Source organism: Watersipora subatra, chromosome 10, assembly GCF_963576615.1.
Source record: "Watersipora subatra chromosome 10, tzWatSuba1.1, whole genome shotgun sequence".
NCBI lineage: Eukaryota > Metazoa > Bryozoa > Gymnolaemata > Cheilostomatida > Watersiporidae > Watersipora > Watersipora subatra.
This window is the reverse complement of record NC_088717.1, coordinates 19,144,236-19,170,228: the sequence shown is the minus strand read 5'-3', so window position 1 is coordinate 19,170,228 and position 25,993 is coordinate 19,144,236. Positions and strand designations below refer to the sequence as shown.

Below are 25,993 nucleotides of genomic sequence, written 5' to 3'. Positions count from 1 at the left end.
GGCAGCAGTGATGGGGTACACAGCGACCAGCATATGAAAGCGAATAATAAATTTTCAGCATATGAAATGAATAATAATTTTTCCAATTGATCCCATTGGTAAAAATGGGATCAATTGGAAAAAGAATGATAAAATTTGGACTAGCTTAAAATTTACATCATTCCCACAATTGATCTGAAGATAAGCCAATCAAAATTCAGAGTAGCAGCCTAAAATGTCTACCAAGTAAAAAACGTGCTTATGACACAACAGTGACGCAATTTAAGTTGATATGAAAGCAAAAACCATGCGGTAGACCATCTGATACAATTGTAAAGTAAACACAAGAGCACTAGTAAAATATATACACACTGACCAAAAGAAAAAATATCACAGCCATAAAAAGACATTTTAGTTGTACATAAATGATAAAAGTAAAAACTAATGACGCTTGTATAATATTTATGTAAGTGAAATTGCCTCTCACTAGGATCATTGCATCATCAATAAATACCTGTCAAGCATGAGGACACCACAAAAGGATAAAAGGAATTAATAGGTCACTCACAATAACGTGCCTCATCTTTCAATTGATTCGAAACTTAGAAAAGCCTGCAAGTCTTGAACAAGTCCTAACTTGTGGACACAGTCAGCAACCCGCTATGCCCTGTCGAGTGACCTGGAAAATTAAAAGCCGTGCATAATATTGTTGATAATTCTAGAATGGCATGAGGCAGAGCTGCTCAGTGCTTATCTAACGCTAGACATAATACGTCGCCATAACAAAGAAACAAAAGAGCAGCTAATGTTCCTTTAACGCTGCAGATGTATCACTGCTGTCCAATTAATGCACCGACGATGAGTCTAGCTGGCAGGTCAGTCGTTTTACGTTTGTTTCCTTATCTTTGAATGCCCCTTAAGAAAACATGTTGATGGTGCAGAAGTTACGTGTCAATTCAGAATGTTTTGCTTGGATTAACCTCAAAGCGGGAGTTCAGCAAATTAGAAACCCCCTGACCCCTGCAATATAATCTATCAACTCCTCTCGTAAAGCAACAAATATTTAAAAACATGTTTTTGCACTCGAAGTAATCTTATCACCACGGTTATATTACAGGAAATGGCCCGGAGCACCTAATCTATCAAATACCTAGTTGCTAACCATAAAAGTACCAAGAAGTAGATTTGTTTGTCACTGTTAGTTTTTTCCTTCCCCCTTCCTGCATAATAACCAAAAAATAGATTTCAAAGAAAACAATTCTCCTGTTCAATATCCTTGTTATAGCACCATCCTTGGGAAAACTTGAGTACACGATGTTCTTAGGCTGTATGTTCCGTAGCCTCAGTTTGTTAAATCCAAGAAATTTAAGCTACCACAAAGCGAACATTCATCGGTACCTGTACTCAGTTGGCTTGGAAATTGTTTACGCTTTCTATATTCATACAGTACACGCACAACACGGATATAGGTTGGATAAGTAGCACACACTTGAAACCTGCACAAATTATCATAATTTATATTTTAGGAGCAGCTGCAGCGCACCCGACCTCCTGTGTCAGCACATCATTAGAGGCCATATACATCTAGTGCCATCTGTGTAGCCGTAACACTTGCCTCGAATAGATCTCGAAATTATCATAAAATATTCACCGTATCGGCCAAGAGATGGTCATGTATTAACTATGAGTGCATTAAATATGGCCGAATCCTTGCGTTGAAAGTTATTAAAGATCTTTCCAGCAGTCCTGTATTCATTGGTTGCAAGTTGGGGCGGCTAATGTTAGGTGACTAGTTATGAACACCTAGGGGTGTGGAGGGGGGCGGTGTAAGCCCCCAACAGGTTTCTCTCATGTAGGGCCTCAGCCGGGCCTCTCATGTGAAGTTTTAAAAATTTTTATCGGAAAGTATCAACATTTTTCTATTTTTTGAGATTTGTTTTGTTTTAGGTGATGTGACCGACGAGACATTTTTAAATTAAAATCGGCAAAACTTGACCGCAGTTAAAACGCTCAGAAAAAAAGACATATTTTTCTTTTGAGCGTTTTAACAAAGATCAATTTTGCGGATTTTATTTTAAGTTCATTCGGAGGTTTTCACGCTTTCGATGGGACATGGCCAAGCGGTTGTTTGGTAAAACTTGATCTTTTGCAAACCTTTATAAAAGTCGTTAACAAGAATATTTTGCCGCTGATGATGATAATAATGACGCCTAAGAACTACTAAAAGTTGATGTTTGTCTCTATGGCTTGGAATGAAGTGATATTCTACAGTGATAAAAACCGTGTCCATGACCGTTGGGCAAATAACTTTTCGAATAAATGATGTTGAGGTCGAGTTATCTGAAGCAATTTATCATTGCATTGGAACTGACCAAACAAATTCGTTCGAGTTAACCTTGTGTTTGAGATGAAATGTTACATTTTATCCGAGGGCGAGTTATCCGAGTTTGACTGTACTTAGCCGTGAAAAATTCCCTAAAAGTTGGGGCGGCTCAGCCGGCCAGCCGCCCCAGGGAATACGGGCCTGCTTTCCAGTCAGCAGAAACATGGAAAAATCTAATAAAGAATTTATAGTCCACCAGCAAGAATACAGATGCTTGGGTTTTTCAATATTGTAGCCCAATTGGATGCTCTCTTACTGCACAAGTGATATAGGAATATGCAAGCGGTATAAAACGTGTCATGGGAATGATTGTTTTTCCCTCGTTGTCACGTGACTCATTCAATCAACTTTCCAAATCACAATGACTCGCATATACTCCTATCACAAATCCCAAGACCTAGAATGTTGATAAGTGTACATTTGAGTCTTGAGGAAACATTTTGTGTTTTCCAGTCGATGAGCATAGCCCTCAGCACTCCCTGTCTAGAGTCACACGATTATGACTACAATGTTGCCCATTCCACTTGTGATCGAAAACCTGTAACAGCAATAAATGAACAACCCTTTTTTGGTGAATGTGAAAGGTTCATACCAAATTACAGACTTCACGCTTCAAATCTTGAAAAACATGTGTTTTGAAGTTTCCATGGTAATTTGGTTATCATACTTCTACCTCTTTGGCAGCCATTTTATTCGCTTGCATGAGTGAAAAACTTCAGACCTGACAGTCTGTAGGTAAAGCATTAACATAGAGGTGCAACAGCATTAGCTCTCATCTCCTCTTTCGCCTTCACTTCAAATAAACTAAAAATATCACTTCATCTTGTCAAAACCTGCAAATAGCTGATTCATATAGATAGTGCCTATAATGAGGTTAATTCAATATATCAACTTCATATTGTTAAAAAAAGGGAACTTTCAAATAAATGTTAAATTGTCAGAAATGAAAAAGTGCAGGCTAGATGAGAAAGCCTTTATCTTTGTGTAACATTAGCAGTTATTTGAAGGGTTGAAAATTTATTAAGGTTATTTGAAAATTCGGTACATGCCAATATGAGACTTAAAGCCATGACGTGACATTCACCTTGTTAGACAGACCCTTTGAATAAATATCTAAAATAGCAATCTCAGTAGACTATGCATACATCTATGGAATCTTTATGCAAGATCTTGTGCACGCTTATGGTACACTATACGCGGTATTCGTCATATATCTATGTACCTATGAGATTAATATAATATATAAACCTCATAGGTACATTTAGGTACATTATATAACATATTACATGCTAATCTTTGCGCGAGGCAGCACGTCTCTCATGGTGTTTAGAATAAGGAACACCGAGAGCTGACCAGTACTCCTACAAACTCAGCTACGCTAAGTCAACAATAAAATCTAATTTAAAGGAAACTTCCCCTATTGCTGACTTTGGATATTCCAAAATCAGCTGACGGTACTGATGGCCATCTGACTAATGGAAATTGTGTGATCAGAGCGCGTGTCTGTTGCAAGTAGCATCATCATAAAACTTCCGTGGTTCAACAAGCCTACTTGATGTTTTATATCAACTCACTATGCTTCTGTTTCGGCTATACAGACGGTTCCCAACCTACGAACGAGTTACGTTCCGAACGATTGTTCGTAAGGTGAATTTGTTCGTAAGTTGCTTCAGTGCTATATTTTGTATTATAATTTATGTTTAAGGCCTATATAAGTATATTGAAGGTTTATATAAGTATGTTTAAGGCTTGTATAATATTTATTTATTTGTATATAACATTTAATAAAATGGAGAGAATACGTACAGTATGTATTTGTATATAACATTTAATAAAATGGAGAGAATACGTACAGTATGTATTTGTATATAACATTTAATAAAATGGAGAGAATACGTACAGTACTGTACTACGTATTTTATATCATGAGAGGGTCTTCGTCGTCGCTGGAATGGGCTTCAAAAGTTACTTCCTTCTCCGTAACTCCAATGTAGGAAGAAGATGAGGGTTGATGAGTATCTTCCTTGGAGGATTTACTAGAAACTGATGATTCTATGATTTTCCTTCTTTTTTTGCTAATGATCGTCGATTGCATAAGCACTGCACCTTTCACGTGTTCCATTATACGATCTTTCTGTTTATAAATGGTACCGACGGTCGAACGATTCAAGTTGTATGCCCGTGCAACGCTCATCATTTTCTCACTCGCATCAAGCTTCTTTATTATTGACACTTTTGTTTCAAATGAGATGGCTTGCCTCTTCTTTGTATTACCACTCTCACTAGAAGCCTTTCACTTTTCACCAACCATATTGAACAATGGATGCCCGAGATATTTACTGTACGTAATGATAAAAATAAAAAAGGCAGAGGAAGGTGGATGCTGGGTGGTGCTTCCGAGTAGTGCCTCTTTCTGCCACTAATACGTCGGTAATACCGACGGTAATTCATACGGACATACGAACGCGCAGACCCTGTTCGTATGTACCGTTGTTCGTAACTCGAATGTTCGTAAGTAGGGAACCGTCTGTACATCAGTCAATGCTACTGGCAAATAATGCTATACATCAGTCAATGCTACTGGCAGCTAATGTTTTCATTTTTGGCGTCAAAACTAATCTTTACTGTAATAAGCACCATAGCCATCCGTCCGTCTGTACGGAGACACGCTAAGGGGTGTTAGTAAGAAATATTTCACCACCTGAGAATCAAACCCAGATATTTAGATTTCCTGCAAAGCACTCTACCAACTGCACCACTAAAGCGGCCTTGCAGTATAGACCTTACACCACCTTGAAGCATCACGGAATAATTGTGCACATAATTAGTACACATGACGATGTCCTCTCGTACACGGGATTGCCAGCGTACTAGTTGCCGTAATGACAGGTTTTCTTTTGCTTACTTCAAAAGAAAACAGCATACTCACTTTGAACAGAGTTAGCCAATAGAATCCATCGTTTTTTTGACGTCATCAAGTCGTTTGCCCATGCGCTCTTTCACGAAAAAGCCTCCATATTTGTAAAAAACGATCGTTTTTCTGTTATTTACTAGTACTTTTAGGTGTCGTTTTGATACTATAATAAAAAAATTGCAAACAAAAACATCGTTTTCAAAATATCATTGCACAAGCTTCGTGTTTTTAACGATAAAATTGTCTATAAAGATGGCCGACTACGATAAAATGACGTCACGAAAAAACGAAGGATAGTAATAAGAAAGTGTTATGAACAAACATTAAATACTGATGCCTTTGGCGCAAGTGATTCCTCCATCTATATTAATAAGTCCCTCTTTGTCATTCTGTATGTCCGTTAGTCATTTCATTTAGTCATTCTGTTTAGTTAGTGTGGGCAAATGCTAAGTGTTTCCACTTTTTATGGCCCATTTCGTCTAAGCTTCACATGCATGTGCTTCATACCTTGGCCAGGTCGTCAAAAATATTTGGTTTCATGACTCCGTTTGGTTCCTGAGTACCAGCCCTTTAAACAGCCACCTGCAGGCTATCCGATTGATAATATATTATAGAGCGAGATAATATATAACATATATTATATAGCAGCGCAGGGCTTATACACCCTGATAGCTTATATATAACTAATACACTTAGGGCTTACTGCTAATCATGTCTAAACATAACTTTGGAAGAAAATTTTCACCTCCCTTGATTTGGGTTAGCCCAGAAGAGCATCCTTACACTAAGAGAAACAAAGCAAGACCGTGCATCAGTGGGTGGCATAGCGTTACAGACCATTACACCAATGAAAAATTATCAATGCGAAAACCTCTACCGTTCGCTTACTCAGCATTTGTTAAGCCATCAAAGGTAGATTAGCGCCGAAGAAATCGATAATTATGAATGAGACGAATCCAGTCGAATGGTCGCTATTAAAAATGTAAGGAATTTGTGCTTTGGTTATTTGCATGAGTAATAAAAGGAAACAAAAGCATGGAGGGAAAACCATTACTAGTTAACCTTTCGATCACGTGTTCAGCTTCCTTTGCTCAGTTATGATAAGAGCTCTGTATAAGCGCAAGTACCACTGACAAACTAGTACCAAGGTTCACAAGATCCTAGGCACTTACCTAAGCGTGTCTCTATGTGGCAGGGTACCTTTGGACACCTGTTGATACATTTTATCTTAAGGCTATTTAGCATAGACACTAATGTTGGCACTCGCGTTAAGTTTGTTGCTTGAATGAAATGAGCAACCAATGACAGCTCGAGATAGTTTCCTTTTTAAGTGTTTCTCACCTCTTGTGGATGGTTCATTCTGAGACCAACTAAATTTAACACCCACGCTGTGGCAATGCATGCTAACACTTGCAGGGATTTGTTCAGGGTGCGCCTCAGATGTCATGACACCAGCCCCATAATGTTGCAATGCAACATGTTCAGTTGAAAAACTTTGGCATTGCTTGCATTTTATTGGCTAACTATGTTAGAAAAAAAACATTTTTTGCTTTTTGAACAGTTTCCAGAAGCTATCAGGCCATCATTGCATCAAGTCATTTAATGGCTAATGAAAATGAGTCATTTGAAATGATCAAAATGCATATTTTTGTAATAAGCAGCAGCCGAGGATATTAATAAAAAAACTATGTATAAACATAATAACAAAAAGCATAATCATTATTGTTCAGTTTGTGTGCCCACTTTAGTGTCTGCATAGCGCTCCCTGCCAAATGTCAACCGATGGAGCACAGGCTGTCTTTGACAGTCTAGTATCAAAACCATGTTGTAGCAAGGCTGAAATACCATTTAGTAAAAAACATCTACGTGCTGTTCAGTCCTAATTTAAGAAGCTAGCAGGAAAACATTAGGTCAAAACCAACATCAACATTCACCTATGACGGTTGTGTTATTGTAAACAATGCTCTGTTGGCTGTGACTTTGATTACACGAGGCAAAATTTGCGACGGAAGTCCAAGTTGTAAGTATTGTTACACCTACATACTGACCAGATAGCATATAACGCTAGTGTGAACAGCTTAGGATTTCTTAGGGATAAGTTTATAAACCAAAAACTGGAAATTTGAAATTAGAATTTTCACAAAGCTTTCTCATAAGACAAATTTGAGATATAGTTCTTAAATTTAAATCCCTAAAAAAAACTAATTCTTTGTTCGCAAGAACTTGCTAGCCTAAAAACCCTATAGAAACCCTATAGCTAGACGAGATTACATCGACTATTTGAGATTATGATATGTAAGAAATGGGATTAAAAGTCAAGTGTAGGTTAAGTGGCTAAGTTCTGTATTGTATCGAACATAATGATAGAAAAAACCAGATTACTTGGTAGGAAGTGTACTATAAAACAAGAGGAAACTATTGCACCATAAAGTATATTTTATGTGTTCCGATCATCCTACGACATTTAAACTCACAATCATAGCTAGTTAATGCATTGGAAGAGCTCAGTGTTTGGTTTGGTGACAATAAAAAGTACAGAGTAATGATTACATCAGAGATTTACGAGCGAGCGGTCGTAAATCTTATGTTCTTTAATTACCCACAACGATTTGTAGAAAACGCATCAGCTATTGAAGTTGAGATTAACATAATAAAGAATGATGACGAAGTGCAAATGTCAACAATTTTAGAATGTAAATCACATGCTATGGGTGTTCGATTTTCAATGTTTCTTTTTGAAGAAATTTATGTACAGGGTAAATTTATTGGGAATTACTCTAAGTTGACATGAGCGCGATAGAAGTCTCACCTCTTGCTAGAAAGTTATCATACAATAATTCCTATAAACAAACCAGATTTAACTACACTTTGCATAAATTCAAAAAGAATTCAAATGTTTTAAATCATTTGCACATCTAACAAACTCAATTACCGATCTATAATGACCCATGGGAAGGTTGACCGTCGAGAGGATACTGTGGGAGCCAGAGTCTCTGACAATTCTTATTCACCGTACTTATGTCTGAAAATAGAGATATTTTAAAATTAGCAAATTAGCTTCATAATAAAAACTGCAGTCATTGAACCAAAACAACACTGTGACAGCCATTTTGCTAACAAAGAGTAAGGTGACCATGTAAATTATTGTATGTTATGACAAAGCTGTTGAGAATTCGGAAGGGCCAGACACTGGCAAATTAAAAACGGGAGGAAGGTTGCGAATTTATGAAGGTATGGCACAACAATGTCCTATGTTTATTCAGTTACCATTTCAGTAGCGAACAGAGTGCATATCTATGAAGATCTTTAGCAAACTGCAGCATTATGCGTCTCTATTCTGTTTCTAGCATTGCCGAAGTGCAACTATAAATGTCATAATCGCACTTTAACTTGACCTCAGTGTTTTAACATTAAGTTTTGTTTTTCGTTAAATTAAGTTTTGTCGATTTGAGGTCATTTTGTCAAATGATCTCAAACATTTGGCTGCCAGGATGTTTCAAGATCCTGGCAGTGAAATGTTTGAGGTCATTTGACATCAGAGCAATTGCAAACGATAAAAAATACCAATACGTTCTGATAAAATCTATTAAAATCTTGCGTAGGCTCATCTTTGATCTTTAATAAACGTACCAGAATCTAGAGAGTATGAAGGCAGCAGTTAATAATTGTACTCATGACAACAAAAGTACAACACTGATATCCTGTACACTGCATACGAAAGACTGAAATGCACTAGAGAAATATCTAGCAAACTCTGAGATAGTGAGACTGGAGCTAAGGCTAGCAGTGAACACTAGTGAGACTGGAGCTAAGGCTAGCAGTGAACACTAGTGAGACTGGAGCTAAGGCTAGCAGTGAACACTAGTGAGACTGAAGCTAACGTTAGCAGTGAACACTAGTGAGACTGGAGCTAAGGCTAGCAGTGAACACTAGCGAATTCACAAATCCTGAAGCACATTCATAAGCTTAATGAGAGCTTGATATTTTCGTCTTGCTACATTTCCGTGTTTAGCTAGTGAATCGTTGGAGCCTATGCTATAAAACGAAACTCGGAATAAAAAAATATGACATCATCTTGTATCAAATAATATAAATCTTGCATCAAAATTTTTCTCCGAAAAAAATTATTAAGGATAAATAATTAAAAATACCGCTATCATTCAGCTTGTTTATAACTAAAATTAAAACAGAAACGATTATCCCTAGTTGTTTTCTTTATTACCATTGGCCATTTTAAATGATAGCGCTCTCTCTGTTCATAAGCCTTCGTAATTGACGAATGGAAAATAATTAAAGTAGATTTGATTCGTTAAAATGAATCGTCCTCATTGGACAGATGACAATTTTCATTGTAATTCTACTATCTAAAGCAGCCTCATTTGAGATTCGTGTAACGTGACTCACAGCTTCATCGTTAATAAAAAGCAACTTTCGAATAAATGTTAAACTGTCAAAAATGATAAAGTGCAGGATAGATATAAAAGCCTTTATCTTTGTGTAACATTAGCAGTTATTTACAATGTGCCAGCTCTCACGCAATCACAAAATTCGGTACATGCCAATATGGAGCAAAAAGCCATGACGTGACATTCACCTTGTTAGACCTGACCTTTGAATAAATCTCTAAAATAGCAATCTCAGTTGACTATGCATACATCTATGGAATCTTTATGTAAAATCTTGCGCACGCTTATGGTACACTGTACGGGGTATTTGTCATATATCTATGGTTTACACTAAACAGGTGGGACACGACAATGGAGTGCGAGAAACGGAAATGGGAGAAGAATATTGAGAGAACTGAACAGGTGGTACCACATCTCATGTCAACGACCTGCGAGTGGGCAAAAGTTCTTAATATATATGAGGTCTGCTTTGAATCAGCATAAAATGGCTTCTCCTATATTTGGATGTTTTTAATTCTACCTGGATGGTGGCTTTTGCAATTCACAGTTAGGTTTAGTCAACAGGAACTATCAAACGATTCAAAGTGTGCATAGCATTATGCAAACAAATTATAATGATGAATGTCCACGTGTAACTTTAAAATCCCATAAATTTCATCAACCATCCTACTAACGCTCTGTGCATAAGCATGATTTGCCGACATTTTAATACTATGCGAATAAATTTACAAACGTCGTATATCACTGAAGTGTTTCCATGCAGAGCATCTGATCAATTGGGCAAACAAAGGCATGTTAAAACATGTCTGATAGAAAAATTCGAAGCCCCCATGCATTGTTATATCACTGAATGGTATGCTGCGATAAGCTAAGTAAACTCTGTGCATTCCGTGAAAGAAGGCACAGGAGGCAGCGCTATAGATACACTGTCGATACATTCACTTCTTTGTTGCTGAGACACAGAGTGAGTCATCGAGCTCTCCCTTACTTTGTCTCGCAATAGATTTACAATCGGAAGTTAATGATTTTGGATACAAACTTAGGTAAACGAGAGAGCATGCAAGCATTGTCAACAGCTACAAAGATCAGTGAGCAGCAGGATGTATCCATTGTCTAAACCCGCTTTTGCATAAATTTTGATTTAATGAGTATTTTACGAATGCAAAAAAAAAATTTGACCGACGAAGCACTGCACTGTCGTATCGGCTGGCACAGGCCGATCGTTAACTGACAAGCTATAACATAAATATGAGTAATGACAATTTTCTTTTGTTGTTAGGAGTGTTAACCTTACCCTTCAGCGGACATTATGAAGTAAAAAATACTCGTCGTTTTGTGTAAACTATCCTGAGATGGTGCTTATTGTGCTCTCTAAGTAGATGGATCAGGCTATTATATGAAAATAATCCTAGGGAGGCACAATAAGTTTTTACGGATCAAAATTATGGTATTATAGTTATTGTTACTACATATCTGACGAGACCGGCTTAAAACTCTGCAATAACCCTTGTTACCTCGCAATATTTTCTGTCGCAGTCTTACGGCCACACGGCATCTTTAAAGTTGGCTATTTAAAATGAGCCTATGTTGGCTCGGCAATAACATGTTTTTAAAATTACACCAAAAAGTTGGCATAAATTTACAATCACAACTGACTGTTCCGGAGGAATTTTATTAGTACAAAAAAACCGATCACATGTTACAAATTGGACTTTAAGTTGGCTATCTACAGGAGCCTATGTTGGCTCGGCAATAACATGTTTTTAAAATTACACCAAAAAGTTGGCATAAATTCACAATCACCATTGACTGTTCCTGAGGAATTTTATTAGCACAAGAAAACCGATCACATATTACATTGTCTCACAACTAACATTACGGTTTTTCGAATTCGTCTACAAAAAGGTTGCCATCAGTTAGGCACATTTTGAATAGATAATCACATTTTTTGTATGCAGACTGCAGGAAGGTTAGTGCATTTCAAAATGACAACGGCACATTCGTGGAAAATAGATAGCATAGTTTATGAGCACCCCAGTGCACGTAGGTTAATATGTAGATCAATATGTAGGTCAATATGAAGGAGCTTGGACTAAAAGTCTGAAATAAAGCAATATATGTACACATTATATAATATATATATATATATATATTATAACAATATATTACCCTAATCAGTATTTCTAGAATTCTGTGTTTGTTCTGAACTCTTGCTACCACCATAATAGATTATGATATAATTTATTGCAAGCCATCGCAAGACATTTAAAGCCATACCCGTAAGCCTATGATGGTGGTAAACCGATTCTAGCTAAAACCCAAAGAGAACGAGGAACTTCATTTAAAAACGGAACTATTTTTAGAGTTCTTGGTACAACGAAGAGCTTTCACTGCACTTTCTATAAAGTCTGTATGACTTTGTCGTTGCTATAGTTCTAATACGATAAACAGACGATAATTAATTCCGTGTGTATAACTGATAAATCAGCTAAACTCAGGATCAATGAGAGATTATGAAGAGATAGCCACTTGCTGAGTGCAGTCTTGTGAATCCTCGTGCTATTTGCTACCAGCTGAAGAAATCATTACAGTAAATTTAGTCATGTTTACATGCCAACTAGATTTTCTTGTGCGCTGGTTTTACAAGTGCCCGTACGTGCTAAAGCATGACACACTGACTCGACCGAATGGCATTTTAAGCATTTAAACTTTCTAATTAAAAAAGCATGGTGGATTTCCTGAAGTGAAGCAAAAATAACTGCACGCAGTTTGCTGCCCCTCAATCATTAGGGACACGATTTTGCTGTAAAGCTCATCACGATGATTAGCTTGCGGTTGATTAACAGCATTATCAGCCAACCTATACACTATGGCTAAGTTTCTGTCTGCACTTTTAGTAAAAATATACCAAAACAGGATTTACGACTGAGGCTTAAATTAAATCTTATTTCTTTCTCATTCTCTAATATACCATTTTTTAATAAAAGCTCACTCAGGGCTGCTCAAACCTACAGGCTTCTGGTTGAGCCACCAATTGGGACCAACCAACTTGCAGATGAAGGATAAGGTCGGTTTTCTTATAAATGTTAGGGTGACAATTGGCGCTCCTTATGCTCATTCTATATTGATTGTAATAACAAGAGCTTCGATATTTTGACAGTTTTTGCTTATCTGCAACTTGGTATTCTGACCGTGATTACGTATGAAAATGACACACGATTGTTGAAAAAACTACAAACCAACGAGCATCGGCACCCCACGTTTGTCTTTCCTTTTCTCTGACAGACTCGTCGAGTCGTGGTGTGCCCGCATAATGTTGAACTAGACGATGGTTCGTTCCAGATGCACCCCTGCAAACACCTTTTCTCACGCAACACAATAGGCAGCTCGGGGCTGTATGGCCAAAGAGTAAAGTACATCATGGCATGTCACCATTATTCCTACAATACTTTGGCAATCATCTGTGATAACAGTTCCCACTATCACAAAATCATTCGTGTTTACATCAGCGAATAGTCTACTACATAGCGTTCTAATTATACAATGTGGTCGTGGAAATGATGAAATACTAGTCTCGCAGCAATTGTCACGAAAGAAAATATACCCTAGGACACTTTTATTTCGCTAGTTTTAGTTTCGGGAGTAGCAAACAGAGTAAAATGTCCCTGCAACTTAATTTCGCGGCTCTGATGAGTGCGAAAATATAATGTGAAAATAAATGCAGTGGAACAAACAAATTAGATTCCTCAGGTCCAGTTTGCTAGTAAGTTCACACTATCACAAACCCATCTGCCTTTATCCAATTTGGATAATATATTGTAATAACGGTCAGTGTACTTGAGATGAATAAAATTGAATCAATTTTAGAGCTAAACTGTCTCAATTAAATGAAAGATAACTTTTCGTTGAAAATGAAAATAACTCTATTATAGAGTTATTTTCATTTTCAACGAAAAGTTATCTTATATCTTTATATCTTATAATATTTACTAAATAATTTCATCCCTGTTGGTACTCTTTGGATAAAATTGGCTACATTGGAGAAGTCTCCAATAGAGTGCTCTCAATATACAATATGGCCGCTGAATTGATGAAATACTAGTCTCGCAGCAACTGCCATGAGAGAAAATATAGACCGAGTGATCCGCAATGACCAATCAGCATGGCTGAAGTGATGCACATTGCGCAGACTGTCGTGAACACTCCGTGAACTATCTGGAAATTTTGACAGCTGCAATCTTTCCCGACGTATCAGTGTTGCCTCGAAGATGCCATCGATTTGGGGGGGGCGCATTGTCAACAAATAATCGCTGACAGGGCAACATCCACACTGGCGATATAGTGTGAACCAGCCTTTAGCCCTGTAGGTTACACCATGTGGGAAATAAAAATTGGCACACGCCCCTGCTCTTTACTTTAAAAAATTTTTTTCGATGACAAGAAGCTGTCTTTGTTCGTCATGACAGTTGAAAAAAAGAGTAAAAATAGTGAGGATATATTATTATTGACTATATATTAATAGTGATGATATATTATAGCAATATAAAACAAGCCAGGTGTATCAAAACTAAATGTTGAACATTTATTAAAAGAATATCTCTACCCTTCGGTCATTCACTGACAGTGAAAATAATAAATACCTTTGGTCAATTTCTACAAGCCACTATCATAACTATCAAAAATAAAAAATACATAAAATATTTGTTTGACACTTGGAGGATGACGACCTTTTCAAACCACTGCAACATTTGCAAAGATTTCATCAATAGAAAAAACTAAACGAAAAAAATCAGTCTCTGATATACAAAAAAAATGGCTACTTTAAAGTATCGAGTGAGAGAATATACAAAAGCGCTGCCAGCATGTACCTTTATACTGACTATTCTTTCAACAATTTCGATGATATCAGCTGACGCAGGCGCTATGATTCTACCGTAGAGATGAGTAGGAAAAGTGGGCTGAGATTGAAATATTTCTGGTGTAAATACACAAAAGCCGGCTTGGCAGGGGGCCTAGTGATTTGTTAATCTCAGACAGCTCGGAACTGATGAGTGTATCTTGCAAGGCCTGTGCCACGAGTAGTGGGTTGAATATCAATGAGCAGAAGGTATTATCATAGCCTTGTATTAGTGGGTGCGTGCGCACGAACAGAGGCATGATGATTTTCTCAGATTAGTGACACCGCAGGTTGTGGCACAGTAAAAACTGATGGCAGTAGTACGTCACATAATGAAATTGTGTTTTTTCCTAATTTTTTTCAAGGTGTTTGCTATGACTGCATAAAAATGAGTCAGAAAATGAATGATCCTATCAGATGGTCATTTAGAAATTTGGGCAATAACCACTATAATTATTTATTTGTAGAAAAACTTTAGGTATAATTCATGAGTAGACGACAAAGACGTAGACAGCGAAACCCTTTCTTACGTGAGTGTAGGGGAATCCTTCAAGTTTCTGTTTACATTGTGGCTAATTGATACATAAAAAATATCTGTTTGACAAGAAAAATGCAAACTGACTCAGCGTGTCCAAATTGTATGACGCCAGCTGCTCTTACAATAAACGATGGTGCAACGTTAAACAACATTAAACTGCAACGTTAAACTTCATAATCTACAGTGGATCTTGAGGTATGTAAAATCTGTAGGCCTAATTGGCCAATTTGTTATTATATTGTTATTATATTGTTGTTGTTTGATATTTTGTTATTAAGATCTTTTGGAGTTGCTGCATGATGTTTTTAGGTAACATCTACAGCCAAAACTACATGTGACCATCTACTACAGTGGTTCTTAACCTGGGTTTGATCGAACCCAAGGGATTCGGTCAGTCAGTCTCAGGGGTCGGCAGAGGTCAAGACACGTAAGTGGTCTCTTCGCGGCAACAGAAGTCATACTGATTTGCAAGGTCATATCTTCATGAAAATATATGTGATCTTCTGTGAGATAATGCATTGTGTTAGTTTTGTTATTTGAACGCAGTGATGTTAACGAACAGTTCATTTTGTGCACCAGTAAAATATATACCTACATCTTAAATGTGAACAAGATCGTATTTTTGTTTTCAATAAAGAAGGGTCCGGTGAACGGGCATACGAGACTGGTAGGGTTCAGTATGCCCAACAAGGTTATGAACCACTGATCTAGTGCAATACAATCGCCAAGCAACCCTCTAGTCACATATCAGCTTAGCAACACGCTATTGAGAAGCTGATTGGTCCTTACAAGCTGCCATAAAGCGATCTTGAAACACTTTTAAGATTGTACGACCATCGCTCTAGCCAATCAGCAGCCATAGATCGCAAGATCACGCCTAGTTGGCTACTTAAATAGGAACTGATAACATTTTTCTCTGAGCCAATCATGAATTACTGGCTGCTTAAAATAGTCAACGAAACGGGCTAACAAGGAAATGTCTTTATCGGTTATAAGAAAAGCAGCGCAGCCAATGCCTGCGCACTAATGCTGGGGGAGAGTTTTTTAACAATTATAGCTATAGGTTTCTCTTGTTTAACTAAAGCCGAGTGACTCGCAAGAATGTTTGCGGAGAAAGCGCTCGTGTGCAAATATCCGTGTGAGATAAGTGGAGAAAAATTGATGTTGTTCGTTAAGGGTAAACACTGGAGGAAATTCTTCTATGCTCAAGTATCGAGTCGAGTCGGCATGCTGCACTAGGTGGCTGTATGACGTATGCAGCACTCATAACACGCCATCAGTCAATCCAGAGCACCTGCCTCAGTATGCCAAAATCAAGATCATCTATATCTACTGCGAATCCAAGAAATGAGCATTTAAAGTCATTTAACATGTATAAAAACATGATTTTAATGTTTAGTCTAGAAGGGAATTGACCATAAGTCAACAGAAGAGTGACAATATCGCTGAGTGATGGCATCAGCTAGAGAACCAGGCAATCTGTGACGAAGCATATTTGCCAAAGCCTAGACCAACCGTAATGGCATGTGAAGTTCGCCGCTGCCGGTAAGCTTTCGTTCGATCAAGTTTGACAACCAGCCCACTCATTCAGGAGAGCTGTCTGACAAAAAAAATTTCATCATCTTCAAACTTTGCAGAATGCTAGTAAAAATCTGAAAACGCTATCCCAGCCAAATATGGGAAGTAGAGATGGCGTAATTGTGTGTCATTGTATTATTTACTGACTTGTAGGACGTCAATCAAAGGCTGGCTTGTAGGCAGGTAGAGACCCCCCACAGGGAAGTAATCTCACAAAACTTGGCTTTTAACTCCTTGAGAAACGCACACCGCGTATACACCTGTTGGTGAGATAACACCATGAAACATAATTACATGCTTGTTCACCCCATGCCGAGTAAGAAAGAATTCATACTCATATATCTTCCTTCAAAAAATTATTTCTGGTGTGCATAAAAAGATTCGTTGTAGATATAGTCTTCATCTTGATAATTCTTCAATGCGTATTGACCTGCTACTCTAGCAGGAAGCCATCACCTTTATATTTGGAAATATTTACGTAACGTGAAAGAAATAACCAATACAAAATCTCAATGGCAGACAGTGGTTGCATTTACTGGAGTGGCAGGTATGTAGTAAAAGGTTTGGTAGGTTCTAAGGCTATCGATATTCTATGTTCCATTAACACTCGAGTTAAGTTGGAGGCACAATATGAAAACATAGAAATCTTTGCATCTTTATAGGTTTAAAGATCTTTCATGATTCATGTCCACCATTTTATATGTGAAAATCACAGGTTTTTAACCAATTGCAGGTGATATGAACCAATTGCATATAACCTCTAGCAATTAATTTGAAAATATTATTGTCAGTTTCTTAAACAATCTTCCACCTAGTATCCGTTCTCTTATCAGAGAAGGTTATTTCAAATGCTATATGTCAAACCATTTATTTATTATCTATCATTGACTAACTGTAGCCTTTCTTATGATTCTTCTATGGCATAATTAAAAAAACATTTTTTTGTTCAAAATAAAATTATTGCTAATAAAGTACATAAAAACATGATAAATGCCATATATACATAGTGAGTAGAATGAGTTCATTGAAACATCGCAGCTTAAAGTAAAACAGATGCAACTAGTTTGAATATTAGGAGAATATAAACAAAACAAGATGAATGTGTGGTTTTTGTTAGTTATAATAGAGAGAGCTGGAAGCAATTTTATCTGTCCATTTATCCTATAGCAGCTGATTTATTAGTTACTATATATAGCTAAAGCTATAGCTAAGCTCCTAGCTGATATAGAGCAAACACTCGACTCTCTTATTACATTTACCAAACCGTGTTGGTGAACAGAAAGTTGACAAGTATGTTGTAACTATAGAGTTATCTTATGATAACTCTATGGTTGTAACCATAGAGCTATCTCATGATAACTCTATGGTTGTAACCATAGAGTTATCTTATGATAACTCTATGGTTGTAACCATGTCATTCGGCAACTCTTGGTTAGCAATATCTTAGTCACGATCTCTATGGCTAATGCATTAAAATCACTATTTAAATAGCTAATCAGAACAAAGTAGACAACAGACAACATTGAAGATGAACTCGCACAAAATTTATGTAGATTTCATCATAAAGTATTCGAATTTTTCTATTATTTGCGATTGTTTTTGATGTTTAAGGCGGTCTGAAGCCGGATGTTTCACAATTAAAATCGACAAAACTTGATCGAGGTTAAAAGGCTCAGATGAAGCGAAAGTGCGATTATTATGTCTATAGTTGCAAAGAGACTGCAAAAATAGAGATGAATAACGCTGCAACTTGAAACATAATAGCCGATATCAACGATAGCAACTAGTGACGTCATTTTGCACATTTTTTTTAGCGTTTTTACCGAGACCGAGTTTTGTCGATTTCAATCTTGCAAAATATTGGCAGTCAAATCACCTCAAACATGAAAAACAATCGCGAATGATAGAAAAATACCGATAATTTCTGATAAAATATACTAGAATTTTGTGAGCATTCATCTTCAAGTCTGAAAACCCGAGTAGTTAGCCTGGTCTAATAAACGATTTGCCACTTGCGGGTGATATATGAACCTTACAAACAATTCCTCATAAACACGTTTTGAACTACAACTAAACACTGATATCAGAATTGCATATGATCATGAGGCCTGCATAGATAAGTCTGTGTAAACCATACCTGTAGTGCACTAAGGAAGTACTTGTGCGTGCATCAAAAGGGAGAAAGAAAGCATCATTTTTCAAAGGATGAAGGAAGTGAGCGAGTAATGCTAAAATTGTCACAAAACGCTTGAACAAAGAGTCTCAGCGATTGGATTTCCCAGAACAAATCAACTTCCTGACCGGCACCAAAATATAAAAGCACTGATGTTGTCACCCTAATCAATTAAATGGTAACATTAACATCACACTAACATCTTAACACTAACATGTTAACATTAACATATCAATGTTGACATTAACATTAACGATTAGACACCCAACCATCACATGAAGAGTATATCAACTTCTAGCGTGTTTGATGAATAGTTAAAATTCAAAAATGCAGGAAGATTTTTATTTATTTCAAGTTTTAGAACAAAATAACAAAAATAATTAATGACTTCAAGCCTCTTCCTTTGACTGACAGACGAAATGTGACTCAGACCAAGAATCAACCTGTTTTAAAAGAAGATATAGATCTTGATAGGCCAGTTTGGTTTATTTCTAAACTGTACTATGTTGTTTATGTGTCATCTCACTTTTCCAAATACAATTTTATGCAAATTTATATGGATCATGTCGTTTCTAAATATGGTGTATTTACCAAGCACCCAAGCGGTTTGCGGTACAAACTGAACCAAAATGGCGAAACACTCAGGCGAACCTTTGCCAAGCTAGGGATGAATCTACAGCAATTTAGGGAAGCTTTCCTAGAATCGAACGAGGTATTTTATGCGCCTCAGAGACAATAGAAAGGCTTGACGCATTCACCAATGTTGCCGAAGCAGCCAAATGTGCCTGCTAAGCTATTTATAGAAGATTATTGAAGAGGTTCTTCCTAGGAAAAACTGGCAGGAGGAAAGAGGACTGAAAAAAGTGAAAGTATATGTGACTCAAACTAACTGACTCGGCGCAAATAATTACAGTGAAAATAAACGTTTACTGCCAAAATCGACCATTCAGCTATAGGATGAATTGCTAGCCAATGATTCAATACTTCTCGCTGTCTTTGCAACGTACGCCCAGTCTATGAAGCATTGAGAGATGAGAAGCGTGAGATAATGTATTTTTTGTGCAAATTCATTGCGAAAGTGTCGTTAGGCCATGCGTATCGGAGGCCAGTTCAGACATGCGCTGAAAAACAATAATAATTTCTTATAGAATACCTATTTTAAATATATAAATTTTATATTTTAATTAAAAATTTTAAACACCAGTTTTAAATATTAATACATAATGTATTGTAAGAGTATTTTAAAACTGGAGAAGACATAAAAACATAGCAAACATAATGTGCAATACACTCTATAGCATCATCAGAATTCTGTTTTAGAGTCAGCGTCAATGGTTACAATTGCTGTCCTTGCACACTAAAGCCTGGTTCCCATATACGTCGCAAAGCACCGGCGACAGCACCGCAGGCTATTAGCGATGAAATGGGAACATATGCGCCGGGTACTGCCGAGGACCGCCGGTAGTTGCCGGCGGCATTGCAATAGTTTAGCGCTGTTCAAATTGCGCAAACGGCCGCAGGCAAAACCTTCCCGAAATGCAATGTACGGGTAAAGGTCACCATTATAGGAACGGCATGGCATTCGGCAATATAAATAAAACGGCAATATATTAAACACGGCAATATTTTATATTGAAACATTTTATTTGATTACACAATTATGTTTACGATATTATTAACGATGTGGCTTTATGTGAACAGATGCCGGCGGGCCTAGCGTCGCAAACGTTTTGCTGCGCATGTTACCGCCGGAGCCTCGCAATCGATATGGAAACCAGGCTTTAGTGACACCTCGTGTTAAGGAGGTATAATCAAACCCTTAAGAACACATATGGTGTAGTATGATAAGACCATACTCATCTATTGAGCTCAATCAACATTTGTCATCAATTATTTTAGGTTACTAACCACATTGGTGATTTTTCTTTTGTTTTCACAATTAGATCAAGAATAATTGTGCATATATATATATACATTGAATAAATACACCCATATGCATGCAAAAACACCCCCACCCCTGCACTCACGAAAAAAATGTATACACACACGCAAATATACTAAAGGACCTTACTCAGACACAGTTTGGAATTATATAATTTTTATATATGTATGAAAATGTTAAAAGTATAATATGAATTTGTAAAATTTTTGCTGTTCTTATAATCAGCAATGTGAGTCTCCGAGTCTATATTTGGTCTTAATCAGCAACTCCACCATTCTAACCGAGTGAATCAATTCATTTCATACCATCGTGAGTATACTCGCGTATTTTGATCATTGATAAGCTACCAACACGACTATTTCCCCTTTGAACTTTACCCATGCCAAGTATTGTCATTTCTATGTAAGAAAAGACAATTTTTGATTGTTATGGAAAATAAAATCTGGTTAATCAGAACAAGTCAAAACTTTGATAACTTCTGCAATAGTTAGTTTTAAGGCTAAGTAATTTTCAAACAGCGTTAATTGTTGACCAAGGAGAGATTTGAAAACAAAATCTGTGAGATTTTCAAGTGTTTAATTTCCTGTCAAGCATGGGAGCAGTCATGCCTGGTGCTTTAGAGTACCTGACCAGTGAACAGCTGTTTGCTTCCCAAAAATGAATGAAGGGCTTCTGATTTTAAATCAACCTCTTTCCCCACCATGTTAACAATTCTCAGATATAAAACTAAGGCTACACAGGTTAAAAAACCACTGGCAACGGTTAATTGAAGAAAATATGAAGGAGCCATGCGTTTGTTATCATTTATATTATATTTATTATTATTATTATTGTTAGCATTTGTTATCAGATCTCTTCATATCAACAGATTACCAAGGAGTAATTCACCGACAAAAATCTGTTATGTTTTAAAACATATATCTTCTATTTATATATTTCCCACAGTTCGTCTGTCATATGTCTGTCTGCATTCCGGCTATAGCTATTAAAATCTTGACATCAAAATTCCACATTCTAATGGATTTGAACTCACAATGAATGCATCGACAAGTTTCTTATCCGAACGCTCTACCACTGAGCTAGAACAGCATGTTTTTCTTACGCTTTCATATACCGCATACCCCATGCGCATGGTAATTATTTTAGCATTGCGCCCAAGCGTTACGATGCCTCTGTTAAGAAATATTTTGGGACCCAAGTTTATGCAACACGACGCTTCTTTGTATTTTTTCGTTAGGGCTAATTTATTCCGCCCCACAATGTCTACAATATTTTATCTCGAACTAAAAATTTGGCAATTTGTGTACTGATTATATACAGCGGAACCTCAGTTCTCGAACGCTTCGATTCTCGACCAACTCGGTTTTCGACCAAAGATTTTGAGATGTTTTCGTCTCGACTCTCAAATATAAATTTGGTTCTTGACCAAACAGGAGCATGCGTATTTGAATTGGAACAGCTCCGGAAACAGCATGGAAACATTCGTTAACAAATGGAGAAGCAATTTACGCTTCATAAATTTTTTACAAAAATGGAGGAACCATCTGGGACGACGTCTCCTCTACAGAAGAGATCCGCTAGGGAGATAACCTCTCAAGTAGAGTTACCCTAAATTGTTTTTGAGGAGGATAATCCTTCAAAAATGTGAAGTAAATGTCCCATTGCTGTTTATATTTTCTTTTTCCTACGATTTTTTATGTAACTGATCTGTTGCATTTTTTTGCTGTTTCATTATCAATTTCTGCAATTTTTTGGTATTGTACCTTAACCTAGAATGGTTTTTTCTTTTTCCATCATGTTGTTATATGTTAAATATAAATGAATTTTCTGTTTAAAGATTTTTTTATTACCCGGGCAAAGCCAGGTAGCACAGCTAGTAATTCTGTATCAGTATCATTGATATAAACATGCTATAGATATCCAAGCAGCTAACTTATTATAAGAAACAACAAAAACTGACTAATAATTGACGGACTGATGCCAGAGTTTTCTTGACACAACTACGCATCTACCCCTAGCAATCCTAGCATCCCCTGGATTGCTAGCAATCCAGGGGATGCTAGCAACCCCTAGCATCTAACAACTAGCCATCAACCAACTCAATAGAGCCCTACCAGATATAAGCGCATATCCAGTTTGTGGGATCTTTTAGAGGTTACACTATTTATGCATGCTAAAAATTGCAGTCATACCATATAAAGGCTTATATAAAATAATATAAAATATATAGGAAATATAAAAAAGAGATTAACGGTTTAAAGAATACATACAAATTACTTCTATGAGGTAAATATTTAGGACTTGAAAAAAGAACTAATATGATCCAACTTCTTATGACCTTAAGATTTAGCATTCTCTCAAGTCCATGCCCAATGAATCAGTTTAGTAATATTCAAGAAGAGAGCCTATCTCCGCATCTACAGAACCTGAGATGTGGAGACGTATACAGAACCTTTTACCTGAGACAAGGAAAGCTACTCATATGAGGAAATGACTAGGGTGTGTATGACACAGGGATATCACGCCACAGTTTCAATAAATGCTAGATATTGAATAACAAGACCATGGAATGTATACTTAGTACAACGCGTGTTATAATTAGACTGATAATGTTTGGGTGTGAATTTGTTCCATGACTTAAGAAGTAGCGGAGCGAATATTCATGAGTCAGAAGAAAGTAAGTGACGAAGCTATATTATGTAACGAGATGTGACGGAGAAGTCATGAGGGAGATCCACCTTCATAACGCCAGCTCATCTGTGTGACACATGAGATACAAAAGACTGTGTTAATGATGGCCAATAATGGTCACCAAACTGAAATTTATAACTAAAAATAAAATTTTGCAGAAGGAAACAGGAAAAACCAAATCGAATGTATTTTTCAGATAGCAAAATTCTTGGAGAGTCTGATAAGATGATTTAATATCGAATGGACTTTTTACCTTATTTTACTACAATTGCTTATTCACCGAGCATGCCCCTAGGTTTGACTTCATTGCAATCGTGGATGGTTTGACAAGATATATGCATTTTGTAAACTTAAATATCTCACCATGTTTAGCTATTCATATAACTTGTTTATGCCAAAAGACCTGCCTGTTATCTTTGAGAAATTTACTAATAAATTTACTAGTTATGAATTTATAACTGAACGAAAGAATACGAGAGCTCAGTACTAATACGTTCTGTCTTTAACTAGACGTATATAAATAAGCATGGCGCATCAAAAGTATAGCTTTAAACTTTAAAGGGATATTACAGAGAGCGGTGCAGAGTCACTGCATAATATTTTGAGCGAAATGATCTATTTACAACTGAGCCGAGTTTATGCAAATCCTAAGTGGGTCAAGTAAGTGATAAAGAATGATCTCTGACATATTTACAGTAAGTACTCTCGGTACAATAACACGACGGTTTCTTTTCTGAGACAATAGGTTTGTAATCCTACATCGATGATCAAAGGCAGACAATCAAGAGAACAAAAGGTAATGGAGTGACATAGCGTTGCGACATATTCACTTTACCGTAAACGTTATTTCAGCGATAATTTTACAGAAGCTTTGCATTTCCGATAGGTTGAGACAAGTGTAATCTTTTGTTTTCAAAGCCTTAAGAAAAAAGGACTGAGCGAGATCAGGGTTAATCTGGCCATTGCACCTGATGCGACAATAAATCATCTAGCTATTATTTGTTTCTTGTGTAATACGCTCAGAGATAGTGATGTTGCCGTATAATACCTCATTACCGTGCCACCTGATGCCTGTATAACTCGCTGTATGTATCTCTGTCTGTTTATCCAATCCTTTGTTTGCATTTTTAGTGGTGCTCTTCTGCATTATTTTGGTTTCTCCAGGCCACATATTACCCTAATACCCTTTCAGCCTTTTGTTTTCTGCGGTAATTTAGCATTAACTAGATTAATTCGACGTAAAAAGCAAATCACAAGCGATATTAAGTTGACGAACCATTTACCGTCAGGAGAGAATTATGGCGCAGACAGTATGGGTGATACCTAGATTGCACAATGCCATTCTGCCATCGCTGATATTACTACTGCACTACGAGCAATTCTTTACCAGAGTTGATACTATGTATGAGAGTGAATGCTGCCTCGTAAAATTGCCTCTGCAGTGAGCGAAAAACATAATGTTATCATGCTTTATAGACTGCTTGATACTGTTTTGACAGTCTGCAGCTGTTATTATGAAGACCACATGAATGAAAAAAGGGTTTTTATGGGTGTATACTTCTTTTTCCATAAGATAAACACATCAGCAAACGATCAGCTGAGAGAATTAATGTGGTTTTTACCAAAACCTCGTTACAAGTGACAGTCGAATAAGCGATGAAGCGCGGCGTATGTTGACATAAGGAGTGTAGAACAACAACGTAAAGCAGCCTCATTACATGTATTTATTTCACTTGCGGATGAGATCCGGTTAATCAGATGCCGAGGGTTCTGCAAAATGAGATTTAGGTTTACTTATTGTCTCCATCAATATTATTTTAATGCGAATGTCTTGGCCTCCCTGTTGCTCCCTGCTGCCCTTAACCACTCGCTTGTCTATCTGGTTGGCTAGCAATTGCAAATCCAACTAACAAACATCCTGGTTCATGTTTGCGGCAAACTCTTCGCCAGAGTTGATTATCTTTGTAACAATCGATCGCCAAAAATGCTTTGAAATTAATTTGTAAATGATTTGCTAGATTTTATTTCCTATGAGAGTGTCATTTTTATTTGTTGCTCGAATCTGGAAGCAATTAGTGGAAAATCTTTCATTAATATGAATAACGGCTGGAGAAATATTTAAAGATGGCCGTAATTTTCAGCCAAAAACATTATATTGATAATCAAAGGCGTATTTTTGCTAAAGACAACGAGTTCATTTCGATAAAAACACAATTTGACACCATTAGCACGAGCTGAGATGAAAAAGAATTTGCACCGAAATAATAGTAATTAGTAATTACACCAAAATTTGATTTTGACCAGAAATTAAAAATATAACCAAATGAGAATTTGTGGGTTTTATCATTAAGAAAACCACATATAACTGACCTAACAGACTAATTTTTCTGTTTTCAGTTAACTACAAAGACAGGCTGGTTAGAGGTGATTAAGTTATCTAAAAATATTCAGCCTTTGTATCTTAGCGTATGCCTGGTCGTCCTTACACCTAT

The 25,993-nt window shown here is 36.8% G+C and overlaps 1 protein-coding gene across 2 annotated transcripts in view; it reads right to left on the bottom strand.

Annotated features, from left to right (window-relative positions):
* Positions 1–7,608: 7,608 nt before the first annotated feature.
* The window catches only part of LOC137405980 (RNA-binding motif protein, X-linked 2-like), an 80,249-nt gene continuing 61,864 nt past the window's right edge, over positions 7,609–25,993 (bottom strand). For both annotated transcript variants that reach the window (XM_068092470.1, XM_068092471.1), the window contains exon 10: positions 7,609–8,298. In XM_068092470.1, the coding sequence (XP_067948571.1) occupies positions 8,280–8,298 (19 nt within the window). In that variant the 3' untranslated portion in view covers positions 7,609–8,279. The remainder of the gene's footprint in view (positions 8,299–25,993) is intronic.